Source organism: Bombina bombina, chromosome 3 (genome assembly GCF_027579735.1).
Source record: "Bombina bombina isolate aBomBom1 chromosome 3, aBomBom1.pri, whole genome shotgun sequence".
Classification (NCBI taxonomy): domain Eukaryota; kingdom Metazoa; phylum Chordata; class Amphibia; order Anura; family Bombinatoridae; genus Bombina; species Bombina bombina.
This window is the reverse complement of record NC_069501.1, coordinates 598049822-598069296: the sequence shown is the minus strand read 5'-3', so window position 1 is coordinate 598069296 and position 19475 is coordinate 598049822. Positions and strand designations below refer to the sequence as shown.

Here is a 19475-nt window from a genome sequence, read left to right as displayed (position 1 = left end):
CAATCTGAGTTGGAGTCAAAATGGTTTCTTTTGTGATTAGTGTAATAAGAGTTCTTATTTTTATTCTTGTATGTGTAGTGATCAGATTGGTCATAATTGTATCTATAAGGATATTGGTTATCTGGTTTGTAATTCCATTCTCGGTTATCCCATCTATGTTCATAGTTATTTCTTTGATTATAATTATTTCTGTTATGGTTTGAATTGTGTTGGTATTCTCTATATGAGTAATTTCTCCTCGGGGTATAGCCCCAATCTATGTTTGAATCGTTATTCGACAAATCATAATTGTTATGTGAATATTGGTTTGAAAAAGAATGTTGGTTTGAAAAAGAATTTTTGGGTGTTCTTGTGTCATATCTATTTTGACTGACAAATTTTTCTTCTGTTTGTACTTTTGTGTGGTATTGGTCATCAGGGTAGTTAGTGTATTGTCTTCTATGATAGTTTTGTTGTTTATTAGATCCTTCTATATTTCGTATGTCTGATGGAATTTGATTCCTAAATGTCGTGTGATTCGATTGTGGGGGTTTATTTTGGTTTATATTTGTATGGTTAGATTTCCCAAATAAATATGATTTGTCTAAAGTTTTTGGAATTGGAGAGGCGACTATTTCAGCTGTATTCTCGTTAGTGGAATCTATTTCTATTGGAATATCAATATCTAGAGTTTCAGAGTAGTCTTCCAGATCTCTATTATATTTAGATGATTTCGTTGCTAGAATATTTTCTTTAAAACTTGAAATGGTGTTAAAAATTTCTTTTTGATTGTTTAGGAACTCGGTATTGTTTTTATAAATTTTTAAAATGTTTTTTTGTTGGTCTATTTCCTTTTTAGTCTCACTTAATGTGATGTTTCTAGACTTGATTATTATTTTCATTAATGTTAGAGAAGCGTTTTCAAGGGTCTCAAACCATTCATTAGATAGTTCATCGTTTAGGTTGAATGTACAATTTTTCTTTAATCTAAGTCCTCTTGGGACCATGTTATTCTCAATATATTTTTCTGTGTATTTGATTTCTATGGTATTTTTTAGTTCTTTAATCAGAAGTTTTTCCAAGTTATCACATAGTTCTGTCAAATTTTTAGGAGTATTTGTGTGGGGATTAATATCTTGGTTTTGGTGTTCTATAGAAATACCTTGTAATATTTCTTCTCTTTGTGCAAATATATCCATATTGGTAGTAAAGTGGAAATATAAAAAGTGGAAATATAAAAAGAAAAGAAAAAGACAAAAATATGAAAAAAGATATAAGTATGATAATGTGTTTTGGGGCCCGAAAATCTTTTCGAAGTTAAACTTTGTCTTTAAGATAACAATTTATAGATAATATTATATATTCTTTGTATATTCTTTTTGAAAAAACGGTGTGTCTCAAACTCAAATAGAAGGAAGTGATTAATGAAAAACAAGTTTAGAGTGAGTGCACCTGGTGAGTGTTAATATTAAGGAAATTGGTTTATATAACCACGCTCTAAACCCTACAAGTGTGACAGTCGTTCCTTCAAACGACTGTCAAAGAATGAAGTGCAATAACCAAGGTGAGGGGAGCTAAAGGTATAATTTGTGGTGTTTGTATGTTGCTGTGTAACCTAAATAAGAGTTTATGCTTATACGTTTTGATTGAAAAAATAATATATTTATTTTAAAACACTTTAAAACATTTTAAAACATGTGCATAATAAAAGTATAGAGCTCTATTACTTTAAGACATATAAAACAATATACCATATATAATTTGTAATAACAATAATGGAGGATAGAAAATAGTTGCTATAATATTGTACACTTTTTGCTTGCTTCTGTGGTCTAGATAGTCTCTTTTGAGGCTTTAAAAGTTTCGTATTATTGTTATTCTGGTACTCACGATTTTGTCTTGAGTGTAAAAAGGCTTTTTAGCTTTATGGGGTCATAAAAAACCGTTTGGAGTGATTACAGCCTTTAATTTGACAATCTTGCTTTTTTGTTTTTTGTGGCTTTGGAGATTAATAGGAACAAGTAGTAGATTTGTTTCTGTTTCCTTTGTTAGGAGTTACAAAGTTTTAAAAGAGGGTGATACAATGTATATCTCCATTGGCTGTGCTAAAGAAAAATCTTAGCCGTTTTATCGTTGTTTTGGTGCTTGAAAGTTCCTCGATGTTTAGCGGGAGTTCAATTTGAAATATCCGTTGGTCTCTGAGACTGTATACCCTATTTTTGCTAGTATGGTGTTCAGGGTTTGCAGGAGTCTCTAAGAGGCTTATAGCGTTTGAAAATTCCTCGATCTTTAGCAGGAGTTTAATTAGGAATATCCGTTGGTCTCTGTGACTGTTTACCCTTATAATTTTGCTGGTAGGTGTTCAGGGTTTGCAGGAGTCTCTAAGAGGCAGTTCTGTCTGTAGTCCGGTGTTTTGTTTTGCTTCTTTTGCGCTTATTATTTCAAGCGCTAGATAGAGTTGAATCCGTTGAAGGGAAGATAGTTCTTATCCCACAGTGTGGGCATAAACTGTCAAAGAGGGTGCACACTCAGGTGGGCAGATCTACGCGTTTCGGCGGGTGCCTTTATCAAGATGCCTCTGAGAGTGTTCGCGGTCCTATTTAAAAAGGGGTAGGTAGGTCCTGATTGGTTAATTAGAGATTCTTTGTTGACCAATCTTTGTGCAGATATTTGAGCAGTGTGTTCGGTTACATTTTTAGCTGTAGTACAGATTTGTGAAATGATATGATAACGTCAGCTTGATTAAAAATTTTAACATATAAAGCTACTCTTAATTTTCTAAACATAGTTGATCTGATTGTGTGTTTAGTTTGTGTGTGCGCCCTCTATAAGACATTATAAAGTTGTAGGAAATAAACTATATAAATTTGTGAATAGGAAAAAATAAACTATATATAATTGTGAGTTGGAAAGAAGGGGGGGTGTGTTTGGACATATGTGATAACTTTGAATTTTTGCATCAGCATAACAATGCTTTAATTATTTTGCAGTTTTGTAGCTGAATGCTGTTAAAAGTTGCGACAAATTTCGAAACGATGATGTAATATGATATATTCCTCTTTGAATATATGTAATTATAGGATTGTTTAAGTTTAAAAGTATTAGATCAGAAAGTTTAAATCAAACTCCATATTTAATCCATGTGGATATAAAGTTTTAAAGGAGTAAATATATTCCGCTTCTTTTCTAAGTAGGAGGTTTTCTAGATTTCCCCCTCTGGGATTAAGGAAAACTTTTTTGACTCCCCAATATTTCAGGTGGTGGATATTGCCATTATGATATTCAGTAAAATGTTTATATAGATTGGTGTTAGTTGATTTATGTTCGATATGGTGAAGGTGTTCTCTTATGCGGTCTCTGAGCATACGGCTAGTTTGGCCAAAGTATTGGTAACCACATAAACATTGTAAACAATAGATGACATTCTTATCAGAACATCGTATGATTTCTTTGATGTTGATATATTGATTGTTATTATTAGATTTCAGGGTTTTGATCTTGCTACTATGTTTGCATGATTTACAGGATATACAAGGAAAGAAACCTTCAACTTTTTCTTTGTTAAGATCGAATGTATTGGGGTTGTGGATTTCCTTATTTTTAAATTCACTTGGTGATAGTATGTTTTTCAGATTTTTTGCTTTCTTAAAAATGATGTCTGGATTATTTTTCAATCTATGTCCCAAAATTTGGTCATGTTTTATATAGTGCCAGTGTTTGTTTAAAATCTTTTTGATTTCATGATGTTGTGAGTTGTATTGCGTTATAAAAGGTATAAGTAAGGGATCGTTTCTGTTTTGGTTAGGTTCTGATTTTTGTTTTGGTGCGAGTATCAAGTTCCTATCCATTTCTTTTACCTCTAATTGTGTTTTCTCCAAAGTGTGGATGTTATATCTTTTTTCAATGAATCTTTGTTTTAAGGTTTCTGATTGGGTGGAGTATTGGTTAATATCTGAACAATTTTTCCTGATTCTGGTGAATTGATTTTTGGGGATATTTGTTTTCCATTTATTTAGGTGGCAGCTTTTATTGTGTATGTAGTTATTGGCATCTGTTTTTTAAAAAAAGGTTTTGGTTGTAATCATCATATTTTTAATTTCTATTTCTAAGTCCAAATAGTGAATTGAGTTTGTACTGAATTCATGAGTGAAATTAAGGCCTAGTATGTTGTTATTTAAGTCTTCTAGAAATAATTCTAGAAGTTCAGGTTCGCCTCTCCAAATTATAAATAGGTCATCTATATAGCGGTAATATAGCACAAGGTTCGCCCCCCATGGGCTAGAATTGATGTAATTATGTTCAAAATAACCCATGAATAGATTAGCATAACTGGGGGCGAACCTTGTGCCCATAGCAGTCCCCTTGTGTTGTAGAAAAATCTCTTCATTAAATAAAAAAAGAGTTGTTATATAGTATAAAATGGATACAATCAATTAGGAATTTATTTTGTTCTTTATTTAAATCTGGATCCTTGTCTAAGAAGAATTTTATAGCTTTAAGCCCTTTTTGGTGATCTATGTTAGTGTATAGGGAATTTACATCACATGTTACTAGAAGGAAGTTTTCTTCCCAAGATATATCTTTTAGGATGTTGAGTAATTGAGTGGAATCTTTTAGATAGGAGGGTAACTGGGAAACGTATGACTGTAAGAAGAAATCGACATATTGCGAAAGATTTGATGTGAGGGATCCTATGCCTGATATGATAGGTCGTCCAGGGGGTTTAGTTAAGTTTTTATGGATTTTGGGAAGTATGTAAAAAGTAGGTGAAATAGGGTTAACAATGTTTATAAAATCAAATTCATTTTTTGTAAGTACTCCTGAGTTTAATGCTTTTATGAGAAGATCTTGTAGTTTTTTTGTTTGGTTTTTTAAGGGGTTAGATCTTAATTTTTTATATGTTGTTTGGTCATTTAGAAGTCTGTAAGATTCCTCTAAATAAAAAGATGTGTCCATAAGGACTATTCCTCCGCCCTTGTCAGCTTGCTTAATAGTGATTTCGTTATTATTTTTTAGATTTTTTATTATTTTTAGTTCCTTTTGAGTCATATTCCACTCTATGAATTTGTTTTGATCTAGTTTGTCTATATCTTGTTTGACCATTTTCTCAAAGAGTTTAATGTCTTCGCTTTTTTCATTTGTGGGATAGAACGTTGAGGGGGCTTTTAGATTTGTGTGTTTAAATTTTTGTTCATTTTCTTTGAGGGTTTTGTTCTCGAGAGGGTTCTTTATGAAATATCTTTTTAAGGTGAGTTTACGTATGTATTGGTTTATGTTTATGAGGGTTTCAAATTTATTTAATTTGCATGATGGGGCAAATGATAAGCCTTTACTTAGAACTGATTTTTGAAGAGGATTTAATTGGTATTTACTTATATTGAATATTCCTGTATGTTTTATTTCTGTCTTTTCGGGATTTTGTCTAGGTTTTCTTCCGTTTCTCCTACCTCTAATCCTCGTTTGTTTCTTACGATTCTTTTTGGGAGGATGCGGTGTGTGTTGGTTTTTGATGTTCCTTCCCCTAAAGGGGCCTGTTCTAAAAAAACTTTCTGTTGTTCTGCAATATGAGGTGCGGGGGACCTTGTGTCTAACACCAATCTATATAAACATTTTACTGAATATCATAATGGCAATATCCACCACCTGAAATATTGGGGAGTCAAAAAAGTTTTCCTTAATCCCAGAGGGGGAAATCTAGAAAACCTCCTACTTAGAAAAGAAGCGGAATATATTTACTCCTTTAACCCCTTAATGACCGGACCATTTTTCAATTTTCTTACCCTTAATGACAATGGCTATTTTTACATTTCTGCAGTGTTTGTGTTTAGCTGTAATTTTCCTCTTACTCATTTACTGTACCCATACATATTATATACCGTTTTTCTCGCCATTAAATGGACTTTCTAAGGATACCATTATTTTCATCATATCTTATAATTTCCTATAAAAAAAAATATAAAATATGAGGAAAAAATTGAAAAAAACACACTTTTTCTAACTTTGACCCCCAAAATCTGTTACACATCTACAATCACCAAAAAACACCTATGCTAAATAGTTTCTAAATTTTGTCCTGAGTTTAGAAATACCCAATGTTCACATGTTCTTTACTTTTTTTGCAAGTTATAGGGCCATAAATACAAGTAGCACTTTGCTATTTCCAAACAACTTTTTTTCAAAATTAGCGCTAGTTACATTGGAACCCTGATATCTGTCAGGAATACCTGAATATCCCTTGACATGTATATATTTTTTTTTAGAAGACAACCCAAAGTATTGATCTAGGCCCATTTTGGTATATTTCATGCCACCATTTCACCGCCAAATGTCATCAAATAAAAAAAAAGTTCACTTTTTCACAAATTTTGTCACAAACTTTAGGTTTCCCACTGAAATTATTTACAAACAGCTTCTGCAATTAAGGCACAAATGGTTGTAAATGCTTCTTTGGGATCCCCTTTGTTCAGAAATAGCAGACTTATATGGCTTTGTGGTTGCTTTTTGGTAAGTAGAAGGCCGCTAAATGCTGCTGCGCACCACACGTAAATTATGCCCAGCAGTTAAGGGGTTAAATTAGGTAGCTTGTAGGGAGCTTGCAGGGTTAATTTTAGCTTTAGGGTAGAGATCAGCCTCCCACCTGACACATCCCACCCCCTGATCCCTCCCAAACAGTTCTCTTCCCTCCCCCACCCCACAATTGTCCCCGCCATCTTAAGTACTGGCAGAAAGTCTGCCAGTACTAAATAAAAGGAGTTTTTATTTTTTTTAATAAAAAAAAATAAAATGTTTTAGCTGTGATGGACTCCTGCCTTAGCCCCAACCTCCATGATCCCCCCCCCCAGCAATCTAACCCTCTCCCCTACCTAATTGCCGCCATCTTGGGTACTGGCAGCTGTCTGCCAGTACCCAATTTGCCCCCCAAAAAAGTGTTTTTAATTATTTTTTATTACTAATTTATTTTTTTCTGTAGTGTAGCAGCCCCCCACAATACCCCAACCCCCTCCCCCTCCCAGATCCGCATATATATATATTTCCCCCCCTCTTCCCACTCATTGGTGTCAGTGTGGGTAGGTGATCGCGGGCGTGCGCGCGCACCCGCGCGCGCATGCGCGCCCCCGCACGCTCCCGGCACCCGGCGTGCACATTGCACTAACAGGAGCCGGATGCCGGGTAGCGATGGGCCGCCCACCCGCCTCCCAGTTGCGCTCCCACCCACCAACGAACCGGCCGCATCGCTACCGGTGCAGAGAGGGCCACAGAGTGGCTCTCTCTGCATCGGATGCTTTCTAAGGGTATTGCAGGATGCCTCAATATCGAGGCATCACTGCAATACCCTGAGAGCTGCTGGAAGCGATTGCGATCGCTTCCAGCACTCTCTTAGACAAGTGACGTACCAGGTACGTCCATTGTCACTAACTGCAAGTTTTTGCAGGACGTACCTGGTACGTCACTTGTCATTAAGGGGTTAAAACTTTATATCCACATGGATTAAATATGGAGTTTGATTTAAACTTTCTGATCTAATACTTTTAAACTTAAACAATCCTATAATTACATATATTCAAAGAGGAATATATCATATTACATCATCGTTTCGAAATTTGTCGCAACTTTTAACAGCATTCAGCTACAAAACTGCAAAATAATTAAAGCATTGTTATGCTGATGCAAAAATTCAAAGTTATCACATATGTCCAAACACCCCCCCCCTTCTTTCCAACTCACAATTATATATAGTTTATTTTTTCCTATTCACAAATTTATATAGTTTATTTCCTACAACTTTATAATGTCTTATAGAGGGCGCACACACAAAATAAACACACAATCAGATCAACTATGTTTAGAAAATTAAGAGTAGCTTTATATGTTAAAATTTTTAATCAAGCTGACGTTATCATATCATTTCACAAATCTGTACTACAGCTAAAAATGTAACCGAACACACTGCTCAAATATCTGCACAAAGATTGGTCAACAAAGAATCTCTAATTAACCAATCAGGACCTACCTACCCCTTTTTAAATAGGACCGCGGATACAATACCAAAGCAACAGGACACGGATGAAAGGGAGGGACAAGACAGGAACCTAAACGGAAGACACCACTGGCTTGAAGAACCTTTCTCCCAAAACCAGCCTCAGAAGAAGCAAAAGTATCAAATTTGTAAAAAGTGTGAAGAGACGACCAAGTCACAGCCTTGCAAATCTGTTCAACAGAAGCATCATTTTTAAATGCCAATGAGGAAGCCACAGCCCTAGTAGAATGAGCCGTAATTCTTTCAGGAGGCTGCTGTCCAGCAGTCTCATACGCCAGATGTATGATACTCTTCAGCCAAAAAGAGAGGTAGCCGTAGCTTTCGGACCCCTATGCTTTCCAGAAAAAACAACCAGAAACAAAAAGACTGAACATACCTCAAAGTTGCTTGTAGCAACACACCGGTCTCTACCCTGAAGATTTTCTTACACTATCTTCCAGCAGCTGTGGGAACCATCATGGATCTTAGAAAATGCTTGCTAAGATCATCAACATCAGGGCAGGAAGCATCCTCACTTTCCCTGAGAAAAAAATAGTACTCACTGGCACCATTTGAAAATAAAAAAACTTCTTGATTGAAGAAACTAAACTAACACCTCACTTTACCTCTTCCTATTACTATACAGGCAACCTCTTCCTATTACTATACAGGCAAAGAGAATGACTGGGGGTGGAGGGAAGGGAGGAGCTATATATACAGCACTGCTGTGGTGCTCTTTGCCACTTCCTGTTAGCAGGAGGATAAATCCCACAAGTAAGGATGAAATCCGTGGACTCGTCATATCTTGTAGAAGAAACACTATTTTTTCAATAGAATGCCCATTTAAGTTTGTGAAAAAGCAAAAAAATAAAATATAAATTGTATTTTTTTTAAAAGAAATAGAACTTGTGGAAATTATTTAAATGTATGCCTTATAAATTTGAAAAGAAAATCAAAAGGTTGACAATTTGCCAGTTACGCTTCCCTTTGAGTGATCTGTTTTAGATTACAAATTTACCACAAACATTTTAACTTCAAGACTTATTTTAGCCAACAAAGTGATGAATAGTGAGATGGCAATATACAGGAAACAGACAGAAATGGCTCTGGATTTTCCTCAATGATAAAGAAATAAATTAATTTTAATAGCTTTTGAAGACAATATGAAGATATTTTTTGCTCCATCAACACAAAACAAATACTATTTTATAAACAGCTTTAAACATCTAGTTTGGAATATGTATTTTATAATAACTACTAAAATATTTGCTGTAGGCAATGTATTCTATAATACTTCAGAAGAAGCATTATTATTTTTTAAGGTATGCAGTTTAAATTGGTCTCTATTTTTTCCTAGAACGGTTCTCTAGAATTCTAGGCTTTGATGACTATACCTAGCACTAACTTCTGTGATACATTGACAAGTCTCTTTAAAGGCACAACATAGTAATCTATGACGGTGCAATTCATTTCTATAGTTCAACCACAACGTACAATATATCTAGAATACAACAGTTTATTTCCATTCCCATTTCATTTGTCTTTGTGTATTTTAAGGCCTGAATATGAGATATGTTAGGTAAACTGTGCAAATCCATAATTTTCCATTCATTTTTATAGCCTAAAATAGAATAAAGTGCAGTCTGAGTATGATTAACAAAAAAACCTATACAAGACTAGCCATTTGTTGAGGTCTACAAAGTCATTTAATCTCCCTTTGTGTTATTATACAAAATTCAATACATTTTTTGAGATTTATCAATCTCTGAAGTTAGTGTGTGTGAATACTCTGTTAACGATTAAAACATATAACAGTTTAAAAGGATAGAATAATTATTTCAATAACCATAATGGATGAGTGGACTTTGCTGTGATAAAGGAGATAAAACCTTTTAAACTCTGTAGACATTTTTCTTCTAAATCATATTGTTGTATGACTAATGTGATTATATGTCTCCTACATTAGTATTTACTAAAAAGGTTGCATCAAATAACATTGCAGATAAAAAGGAAGAATTATGTTCTGAAGAAACTAGAATACTGGAATGTGTGTAACATTGTACGTATCATTGTGAAACTGTGTTGTAATCTGGCGTTACAATTGTATAGCTGCATTATATGAGCGCTTCATTTCTGTATCTCACAACAATAGCATTTAATAGATTGCAGTTAAATATTTCCTAACAATGATATTCTAATTAATCAGCAATACTTGAGCTGGATAAATACACGGTAAATGTTCAGCCATGGACACAACCTTTATATTGGGCATTTGCCACAGCTTTGGAGTGACGGCATCTCTAATTAACTGTTTGTCCATTACATAAGTTAGAGCAAGGGGTCTATTCAGTCTTATTATGATCCAGCACTTTATAAGGAGGAGAAGATGACGCTTCTTCTGGAACAACAGGAAGAGTGGCTGGAGCATATATTTCCGATAAGCTGTCATTGCTCTCTAGAGCCCCATACGAAAATGAGGTTCCAAAATCTGGCTGTATCGCTGAGCCATTGTCATGCATGCTATGTAGTCCTATAAAAATATATATGCATAAGTTAAAAACATATGATATGCACATTTTAGTATATCAGCATAATGAGATAAATATGTTTTAAAATAATTATGCTACCTGGCATAGAATTCATTGCAACGTAGGGTTCAAAAGATTTAGATTTCTTCCTGTTCCTCGTAATTAAGAAGACTCCAAGAAAAGCAATAAGGCATCTAAGAAATTAGAAATGATTGGTTATAGTACTGATATTTTACCTAGAAATGTTCATTAGTTATCTGATAAGTGCTACAATCGTTAAAGTTTTCACAATCCTTAAATCATCTCGAGGCTTTTTAAATATTATTAATATGTCCCGACATATGACATGAAACCATACTTAAATACCCTAACCTGGAATGTACATAACCCTTTAAATGCTGATCCATTTCTAACCACCTATATGGGATTTATTTTTAAGAGGGGCTTCTGGACTTTAAAACAAGTGGTCATGGGGGACCTGTTATAAGTATCAAAGAGCAAAGTGGCAGACCAGCACATATACTGGTATGTCAGGGAAACACCAAGAGCCACTGCCAAGCTCAAATCCAATATTGAAAACAAAACAAGAGGTGTTCCCATATAGTAAAAATCGCTTTATTAACTCATAAGTAGGGATCCAGAAAACCCCCCACAAAGCTTCGGGGGCATTACCCTTAATCATGTGATACAGGTTACACATACTCTGCCACATTATATAGCCCATTCAATCAAACAATTTGTCTTAATTGACCATACTTTTCTTGTAACACAAGAGGGCATTAGAGTACATAAATAACAGGTATAAAAAGAAACCACACTATTAAAAACAATGTTGGAAAGCATCTTGATTTTAAAGTAGCACACAGTCACAGTCAACGTGGATTACCTAGAAAGTCATACATATCTTTATGTACCAAATTGCATTAAATACGAAAAATTGCATTTAATAAAAAATGTGATTCCCTATTCATGCCTTTGGGTTCCATGGTGTCTAACTTGAAAATCCAATAAACCTCACATTGCTTAAATAGGAGTTCTCTATTGCCTCCCCATCTCAGGGTATTAACCCTTTCAATCACCTGGAACCTTAGCTGATTTATTTGGTGTCCTGCTTCTATGAAATGAGCAGATATCGGGGAAGTTCCTACCTTACAGCAAATGTTACTTTTATGTTCATTTATGCGGTCTCTAACCCGCCTGGTGGTCTCCCCCACATAGCCCCGCCCACACAGGCATTTTATAAAATAAATAGCATAAGATGTCTCACAAGTATAATGTGTATGATAATAGAATTTATAACGAGTTTGTGGATGTGTAAAATAGGGACTCCTAATGATAGAACTAAAATTAATACACCCTAGGCAGGGAAAACATCCTACATTCTTCTTAGAGATAAACGTTTGTTTCAAAGACTTTTTAGAGCCTATATCAGCCTTGATTAAAGTGTAATGTATATTACGACTCTTTTTAAAAGCAGGCATGGAAACATTTCTAAATTCCTCAACATCAGAGATACAGTCTCCTATTAAGTGCCTAAGCTTATGTATGGTTTTCAAAATCTGTTTGCTCTGTGTGGAAAATTCTGAGACAAAGGTCATTGTATTAAATTCTATCTTGGTTTTTTTGGGGCTCTATTAAACTCCTTTTAGGAATATTACTAACTTCTGCAGTTACTTGTTGAATTAATTCCCCTGGATAACATATCTCCCTAAATTTCTGACATATTTATTTAAGTCTTACTGGAACAGTTTCCTCATCAGTTACAATTTTTTAACCCTCAGTTATTGGCTCCAGGGTAGAGATTTAATTAGAGAAAGATGATGTGCATTGTCAAATTGCAGGATACCTGTTATTTATGTACTCTAATGGCCTCTAGTGTTGAAAAAAAAGTATGGTAAATTAAAGGGACAGTCTAGGCCAAAATAAACTTTCATGATTGAGATAGAGCATGCAATTTTAAACAATTTTCCAATTTACTTTTATCATCAATTTTGCTTTGTTCTCTTGATATTCTTAGTTAAAAGCTTAACCTAGGAGGTTCATATGCTAATTTCTTAGACCTTGAAGCCCACCTCTTTCAGAATGCATTTTAACAGTTTTTCACCACTAGAGGGTGTTAGTTCACATATTTCATATAGATAACACTGTGCTCGTGCACGTGAAGTAATCTGGGAGCAGGTACTGATTGGCTAGACTGCAAGTCTGTCAAAAGAACTGAAAAAAGGGGCAGTTTGCAGAGGCTTAGATACAAGATAATCACAGAGGTTAAAAGTATATTATTATAACTGTGTTGGTTATGCAAAACTGGGGAATGGGTAATAAAGCGATTATCTATCTTTTAAAACAATAAAAATTCTGGTGTAGACTGTCCCTTTAAGACAAATTGTTTAATTGAATGGGCCATATAATGTGGCAGAGTATGTGTAACCTGTATCACATGATTAAGGGGAACGCCCCTGAAAAGTTGTGTCTTTCTGGATCCCCACGTATGAGTTAATAAAGGGATTTTAACTATATGGGAACACCTCTTGCTTTGCTTTCAAAATTGGACCTGTTATAAGTGCCTAGAGACTCCGCAGCATGGAAACAGTGTGGGTAAGTGTAGTTAGTTTTTTGAAAAATAAGCGTTTAAACATTATAGCCCCAAGACACCAACTTCTTTAAAGAACAGGAGATTGCCTTTCAAGCGATTGGGGGTTTCTAGGACTTAAAGGGACATTGTACACTAGATTTTGCTTTGCATAAATGTTTTGTAGATGATCCATTTATATAGCCCATCTGGTAGTGTTTTTATAAAAATATAGTTTTCAACAAATTAGGGAGCGCCACAGCTAAAATACAATGCTTGTAACATTCAATTAGCGCAATACGTATAGCAGCAATACATGTGACCGGATAATGAAAAAGTCCATCAATAGTAACTAAACTTAGATAAAAATATTCAGTCCTTCAAAAAGGGTTATACTTAGTCTTTTTTTGAATCTGTGATCCCTGTGTTACTAATATGCAGCTCCTTCTTGGCTCACTGGTGTGTACTCCGTGGCTGAACAATGACAACTTCCAAACAATCAGAAAAAACAGAACAAATGGAGCGCAACAAAGTGCACAGACGATCTAAGTGTAGATGTGCAGAATAACAATTTATTATAAAACAGATAAAAGGTGTACACTCACAAGGATAACCTCAAACATGTGAGGTATGTATCAGCAATGGTTAAAAGTTGATCCACAACGAGTCGTATATCCCAAGTAAACCTTTTCTTTCGTCTGGCATCTACTTAAGTGTGTTCTGGTTTAAACAGCCTACCGTCTCTGTAAGAAACCCCAAACACTTGTGGCACCTCAGATTCAAGGTAATCGACCCCACAGAATAAAAGTTCTAGTCTTAAAAACGGAGATAGTGCAGCCCAGGTAGTGGTCGCTCTGTAAAAAGCCGGCTTCAGATCTGCCGCTACAGAGAGCATACTCGCGTCCTCCGTAACGTATTATGGGTGTGGCCTACCGAGTTTTGCAGGGCCCCTCCCTGCTTCGTCAGAGGAAATGCCCATCCTCTATCTCATCGTTCTCTTTATAGTAGCCATACCCCGGGATCTCCCACATTTATTGGAGCGATCTTATTTGGTCATAGGGTATAGGCAGGTACAAATGAACTTCATATTATTTGACAGTAGCGCAACTCAAATTAACTACATATTGTAATTCTCATTGTATGGTACACATAGTCAAACTTCCAGCTCATAAACATAGCTGTAGTATGAACATATCATATAAACATTAATGTCATCTTCCTACAAACTTAATTATAATTAAAATAAAAATGGATATAAAAGGGAAAGTAGAACCGTTTCCTGCACGGACATTTAAATGTCTGTCCACACTTAAGTGGATGCCAGACGAAAGAAAAGGTTTACTTGGTATATACGACTCGATGTGTATCACCTTTTAACCATTGCTGATACATACCTCACATGTTTGAGGTTATCCTTGTGAGTGTACACCTTTTATCTGTTTTATAATAAATTGTTATTTTGTACATCTACACTTAGATCATCTGTGCACTTTGTAGCTCTACATTTGCTCTGTTTTTTTTTAGATCGTTTGGAAGTTGTTAAAAAATATAGTTTTGCCTATTTTGTAAGAACATTGTGCTGATTTTCAGACTCCTAACCAAGCCCCACAGTGACAGATGTACCGGGTATACACTTGTTTACAGACTCCTGTTTATGTTATCTGTCTTTTCATATGCAGGAAATTGGTGGAGTGTCTGCTCTTTTTGTTTACCCAGCCCATTTCAGTGGGTGTTCCAGACTACCTCATCAACAATGCTAAACTGGGAGCTTCTAAGTAAGTTTTTAAAAGGTTTTATGCTGGATTTTTAGATCAGTATCTGTGCATATTCCTCTTTATAGTAGTGTCTATTACATGCAGTTATATGAAAATTGATGGATACTGTCCTTTTAAGGGAGCTGAGAGGTTAACTTACTAGCTAGCTCCCTTAACCCCTTAATGACCGGACCATTTTTCAATTTTCTTACCCTTAATGACAATGGCTATTTTTACATTTCTGCAGTGTTAACGTTTAGCTGTAATTTTCCTCTTACTCGTTTACTGTACCCACACATATTATATACTGTTTTTCTCGTCATTAAATGGACTTTATAAAGATACCATTATTTTCATCATATCTTATAATTTACTAAAAAAAAATGATAAAATATGAGGAAAAAATGGAAAAACACACACTTTTTCTAACTTTGACCCCCAAAATCTGTTACACATCTACAATCACCAAAAAACACCCATGCTAAATAGTTTATAAATTTTGTCCTGAGTTTATAAATACCCAATGTTAACATGTTGTTTGCTTTTTTTGCAATTTATGGGGCAATAAATACAAGTAGCACTTTGCTATTTCCAAACCACTTTTTTTCAAAATTAGCGCTAGTTACTTTGGAACCCTGATATCTGTCATGAATACCTGAATATCCCTTGACATGTATATATTTTGTTTTAGAAGACATCCCAAAGTATTGATCTAGGCCCATTTTGGTATATTTCATGCAACCATTTCACTGCCAAATGCGATAAAAAAAAAAAAGTTCACTTTTTCACAAATTTTATCACAAACTTTAGGTTTCCCACTGAAATTATTTACAAACAGCTTCTGCAATTATGGCACAAATGGTTGTAAATGCTTCTCTGGGATCCCCTTTTTCAGAAATAACAGACTTATATGGCTTTGTGGTTGCTTTTTGGTAATTAGAAGGCCGCTAAATGCCGCTGCGCACCACATGTGTTTTATGCCCAGGAGTGAAGGGGTTAATTAGGGAGCTTGTAGGGAGCTTGTAGGGTTAATTTTAGCTTTAGTGTAGTGTAGTAGACAACCCCAAGTATTGATCTAGGCCCATTTTGGTATATTTTATACCACCATTTCACCGCCAAATGCGAGCAAATAAAAAAAAACTTTACATTTTTAACAATTTTAGGTTTCTCACTGAAATTATTTACAAACAGCTTGTGCTATTATGGCAGAAATTGTTGTAAAAGCTTCTCTGGTATCCCCTTTGTTCAGAAATAGCAGACTTATATGGCTTTGGCGTTACTTTTTGGTAATTAGAAGGCCGCTAAATGCTGCTGCACACCACACGTGAATTATGCCCAGCAGTGAAGGGGTTAAATTAGGTAGCTTGTAGGGAGCTTGCAGGGTTAATTTTAGAGATCAGCCTCCCACCTGACACATCCCACCCCCTGATCCCTCCCAAACAGCTCTCTTCCCTCCCCCACCCCACAATTGTTCCCGCCATCTTAAGTACTGGCAGAAAGTCTGCCAGTACTAAATAAAAGTTTTTTTTTTTTTAAATAAAAATAATAAAATAATTTAGTTGTGATGGACCCCTGCCTTAGCACCAACGTCCCTGATCCCCCCCCCTCCAGATCTCTAACCCTGTCCCCTACCTAATTACCGCCATCTTGGGTACTGGCAGCTGTCTGCCAGTACCCAGTTTGGCCCCACAAACCAAATTATTTTAAATTTTATTTATAAATATTTTTTTATTTTTTTATTATTTCTGTAGTGTAGCAGCCCGCCCACAATACCCCCACCCCCCCCCCCTCCCAGATCCTTTTATATGTAAAAAAAAAAAAAAAAAAAAAAAAAAAAACTTTTTTTCCCCCTTCCTGCCTTCATTGGTGTCAGTGTGGCTAATGCACGCACGTGCATCGTGCACACGTGCGCCACGTGCGCATCGTGCACGCGCGCGCACGCTCCCTCCTCCCACCCGGACAACGGCACCATTGGCACCATTGCTACCGGTGCAGAGAGGGCCACAGAGTGGCTCTCTCTGCATCGGAGGCTTGTAAAGTGGTATTGCAGGATGCCTCCATATCGAGGCATCACTGCAATACCCTCAGAGCTGCTGGAAGCGATTGTGATCACTTCCAGCACTCTGTTAGACAACTGACGTACCAGGTACGTCTATTGTCATTAACAGTTAGTTTTTGCATGACGTACCTGGTACGTCAGTTGTCATTAAGGGGTTAAAGAGACATAAAACTATTTTTGTCTTTCATAATTCAGATAGAGAATACAATTTTAAACAACATTCTAATTTACTTCTATTACCTAAATTGCTTCCTTCTTTAGCTATCCTTTGCTGAAGAAATAGCAATTCACATGGGTGAGCCAATCACACGAGGCACCTATGAGCAGCCCCCAATCAGCAGTTACTGAGGCTATTTAGATATGATTTTCAACAAAGGATATAAAGAGAATGAAGCAAATCAGATAATAGAAGTAAACTGGAAAGTTGATTAAAACTGTATGATCTACCTGAATCATGAAAGAAAAAACAATGTTTTTTTATGATCCTTTTAAGTATGGTGCAGCTGCCCAGAAATTCTGGAGGTTTCCAGCGCTTGTTAAAGGAATAGTCTAATCAAAATTAAACTTATGTGATTCAGATAGAGCAGACAATGTTAAGCAACTTTCTAATTAACTACTATTATCAATTTTTCTTCGTTCTCTTGGTATTTTTATTTCAATGTAAGCTTAGAAGCCAGCCCATTTTTGATTCAGCACCTGGGTAGTGCTTGCTGATTAGTGGCTACATTTAGACACCAATCAGCAAGCGCTACCAGGTGAAGAACCAAAAATGGTCCGGCTCCTATGTTTACATTCTTGCTTTTTCAAATATAGATACAAAGAGAATGGAGAAAAAATAATAATAGGAGTAAATTAGAAAGCTGCTTAAAATTACATTCTCTATCTGAATCATGAAAGTTTAATTTTGACTTGACTATCATTTTAACATCACTACGCCCCAGCATCCCCCAAATTCCTTTGGCGATGCTGGTCCACTTCTGGCCACTGGGAATGCAGAGTTAAGAGTTCAGGGGGATAACGGCACATGGTTGTCATCCACAGTTAATACATTGTGTGAATGATGACCACTTGTCATCATGAACACTTAAAGGGTTAAATGGCACAAATAACTGCCTCAGTTCTACAACCAAGTCAATGTATCATTCCAATATATCCACTCCCACTTGATTTTTTCTTAATTTGCAGACCTAATGAGAATGCCCTACACGGAAAAAAACAGATAAAGACAAGTGGTTTATTTGGTGGTTACAGCATCTAAATAGTTTCTGCTTTAAAAATGACATGAAATGTATGTGTGGAGGTAGTGTTAAAGTGTTTTTACATAAAAATGAAAATATATATAAGAACATAGTCCATAGATTACTGAGTGCATTTAACCCACATCTCTCATTGATCTTATATAAGGCACCTACTGTATATTGATATATTTGTTAGGATTTCGGCATCAATATCTGTCTGAATCATGAAAGAAAAATATTGGGTTTGCTGTCCATTTAAAGAAAAAAAGGGCTGTTTTTCAGAAAAATTCCATTGACTTATAATTGGGATTTTTGGTCATTACTACAGCCGAAATGGCTAAATGTATTTTCATAAACTTAGCATACTAATATCTTCTAACTTGATCTAATATTCTTTTGTAGATTGATTTTTTTTTTAAGTTATTGAATTCACATTAGCTTTTGTATTGGAACAGTGCAGATTTCACAGTTATGTCGCGACCTGAGAAGCTCAGTAGAGAGCTTTTTCTTCAGCACATTATCAATCTAGATGCAGTGTAGAAGTCTGTTAGCAGGGGAAGCCTGCAATCAGCAGCATCGGTGCTAACTTCACACTTTGCTTTGCTCTGATCTTATGGGATTTTACTGAAATCTTGAAAGATTTTATTGAGAAGTTCCTTAAACTGAGGAGGGAAATAAGAGTCCTAGTGCATCCTGATCGGAGGCTTTTTAAAGCCCTTTTACAATGGGATGTGGCTACTGAGGAAATTTTGAGGTAAAATATCTTTTTTTACATAGAGATGTTCAGGTGATAACATCTAGTGAGCTTTTTACAGATATACTGCATTACTTTCTAGTGCAAAAGACAAAAGGGCAGGCATTGGAAGCCCTAGAGAGTGGAGAGCAAAGTCCCATAGAAAGTAATGAAGCCATCTAGGATACAAAATCTTGCAGGGGAGAGCGAGGTTAACACAGAAGGACCCAGCACTGATATAAATTCTCAGTTTGCAGCAAACACAAATTAACTTGAAATCTTTTCACTAAAGTTTAACTTGTGTTTGCCTCTAGTTTTGGTGCATTACTTTTCTGTCAGTTAAATAATTGCATTGTGAGGTGTGAAGATAAGTTGTGTTTGAGGAAAGAGGGCTAAGATGATGTACAGATGCTGGTGTGTGAGGAATAGTAGGATTGAGAGGTTGAGATGGGTGAGAGGGAGAGGTTGCTGAAAAGATGAGTTAGAGGAAGTAAGAGGTAAAAAAACATGTTGTGTAGGGGAAATAGAGGTGGAAGTGTGACGAGGAGATTGTGTGTGAAATGGGAGGATAAGGAGGTGGTCGCATGTAAGGGAGAGG

General features: G+C 35.7%; 1 protein-coding gene across 2 annotated transcripts in view; it reads right to left on the bottom strand.

Moving 5' to 3' along the window:
* Positions 1-9498: 9498 nt before the first annotated feature.
* The window catches only part of LOC128653728 (NIPA-like protein 3), a 55709-nt gene continuing 45732 nt past the window's right edge, over positions 9499-19475 (bottom strand). For both annotated transcript variants that reach the window (XM_053707191.1, XM_053707192.1), the window contains exons 11-12: positions 10624-10718; positions 9499-10526 (exon numbers count right to left, since the gene is read on the bottom strand). In XM_053707191.1, the coding sequence (XP_053563166.1) occupies positions 10339-10526; positions 10624-10718 (283 nt within the window). In that variant the 3' untranslated portion in view covers positions 9499-10338. The remainder of the gene's footprint in view (positions 10527-10623; positions 10719-19475) is intronic.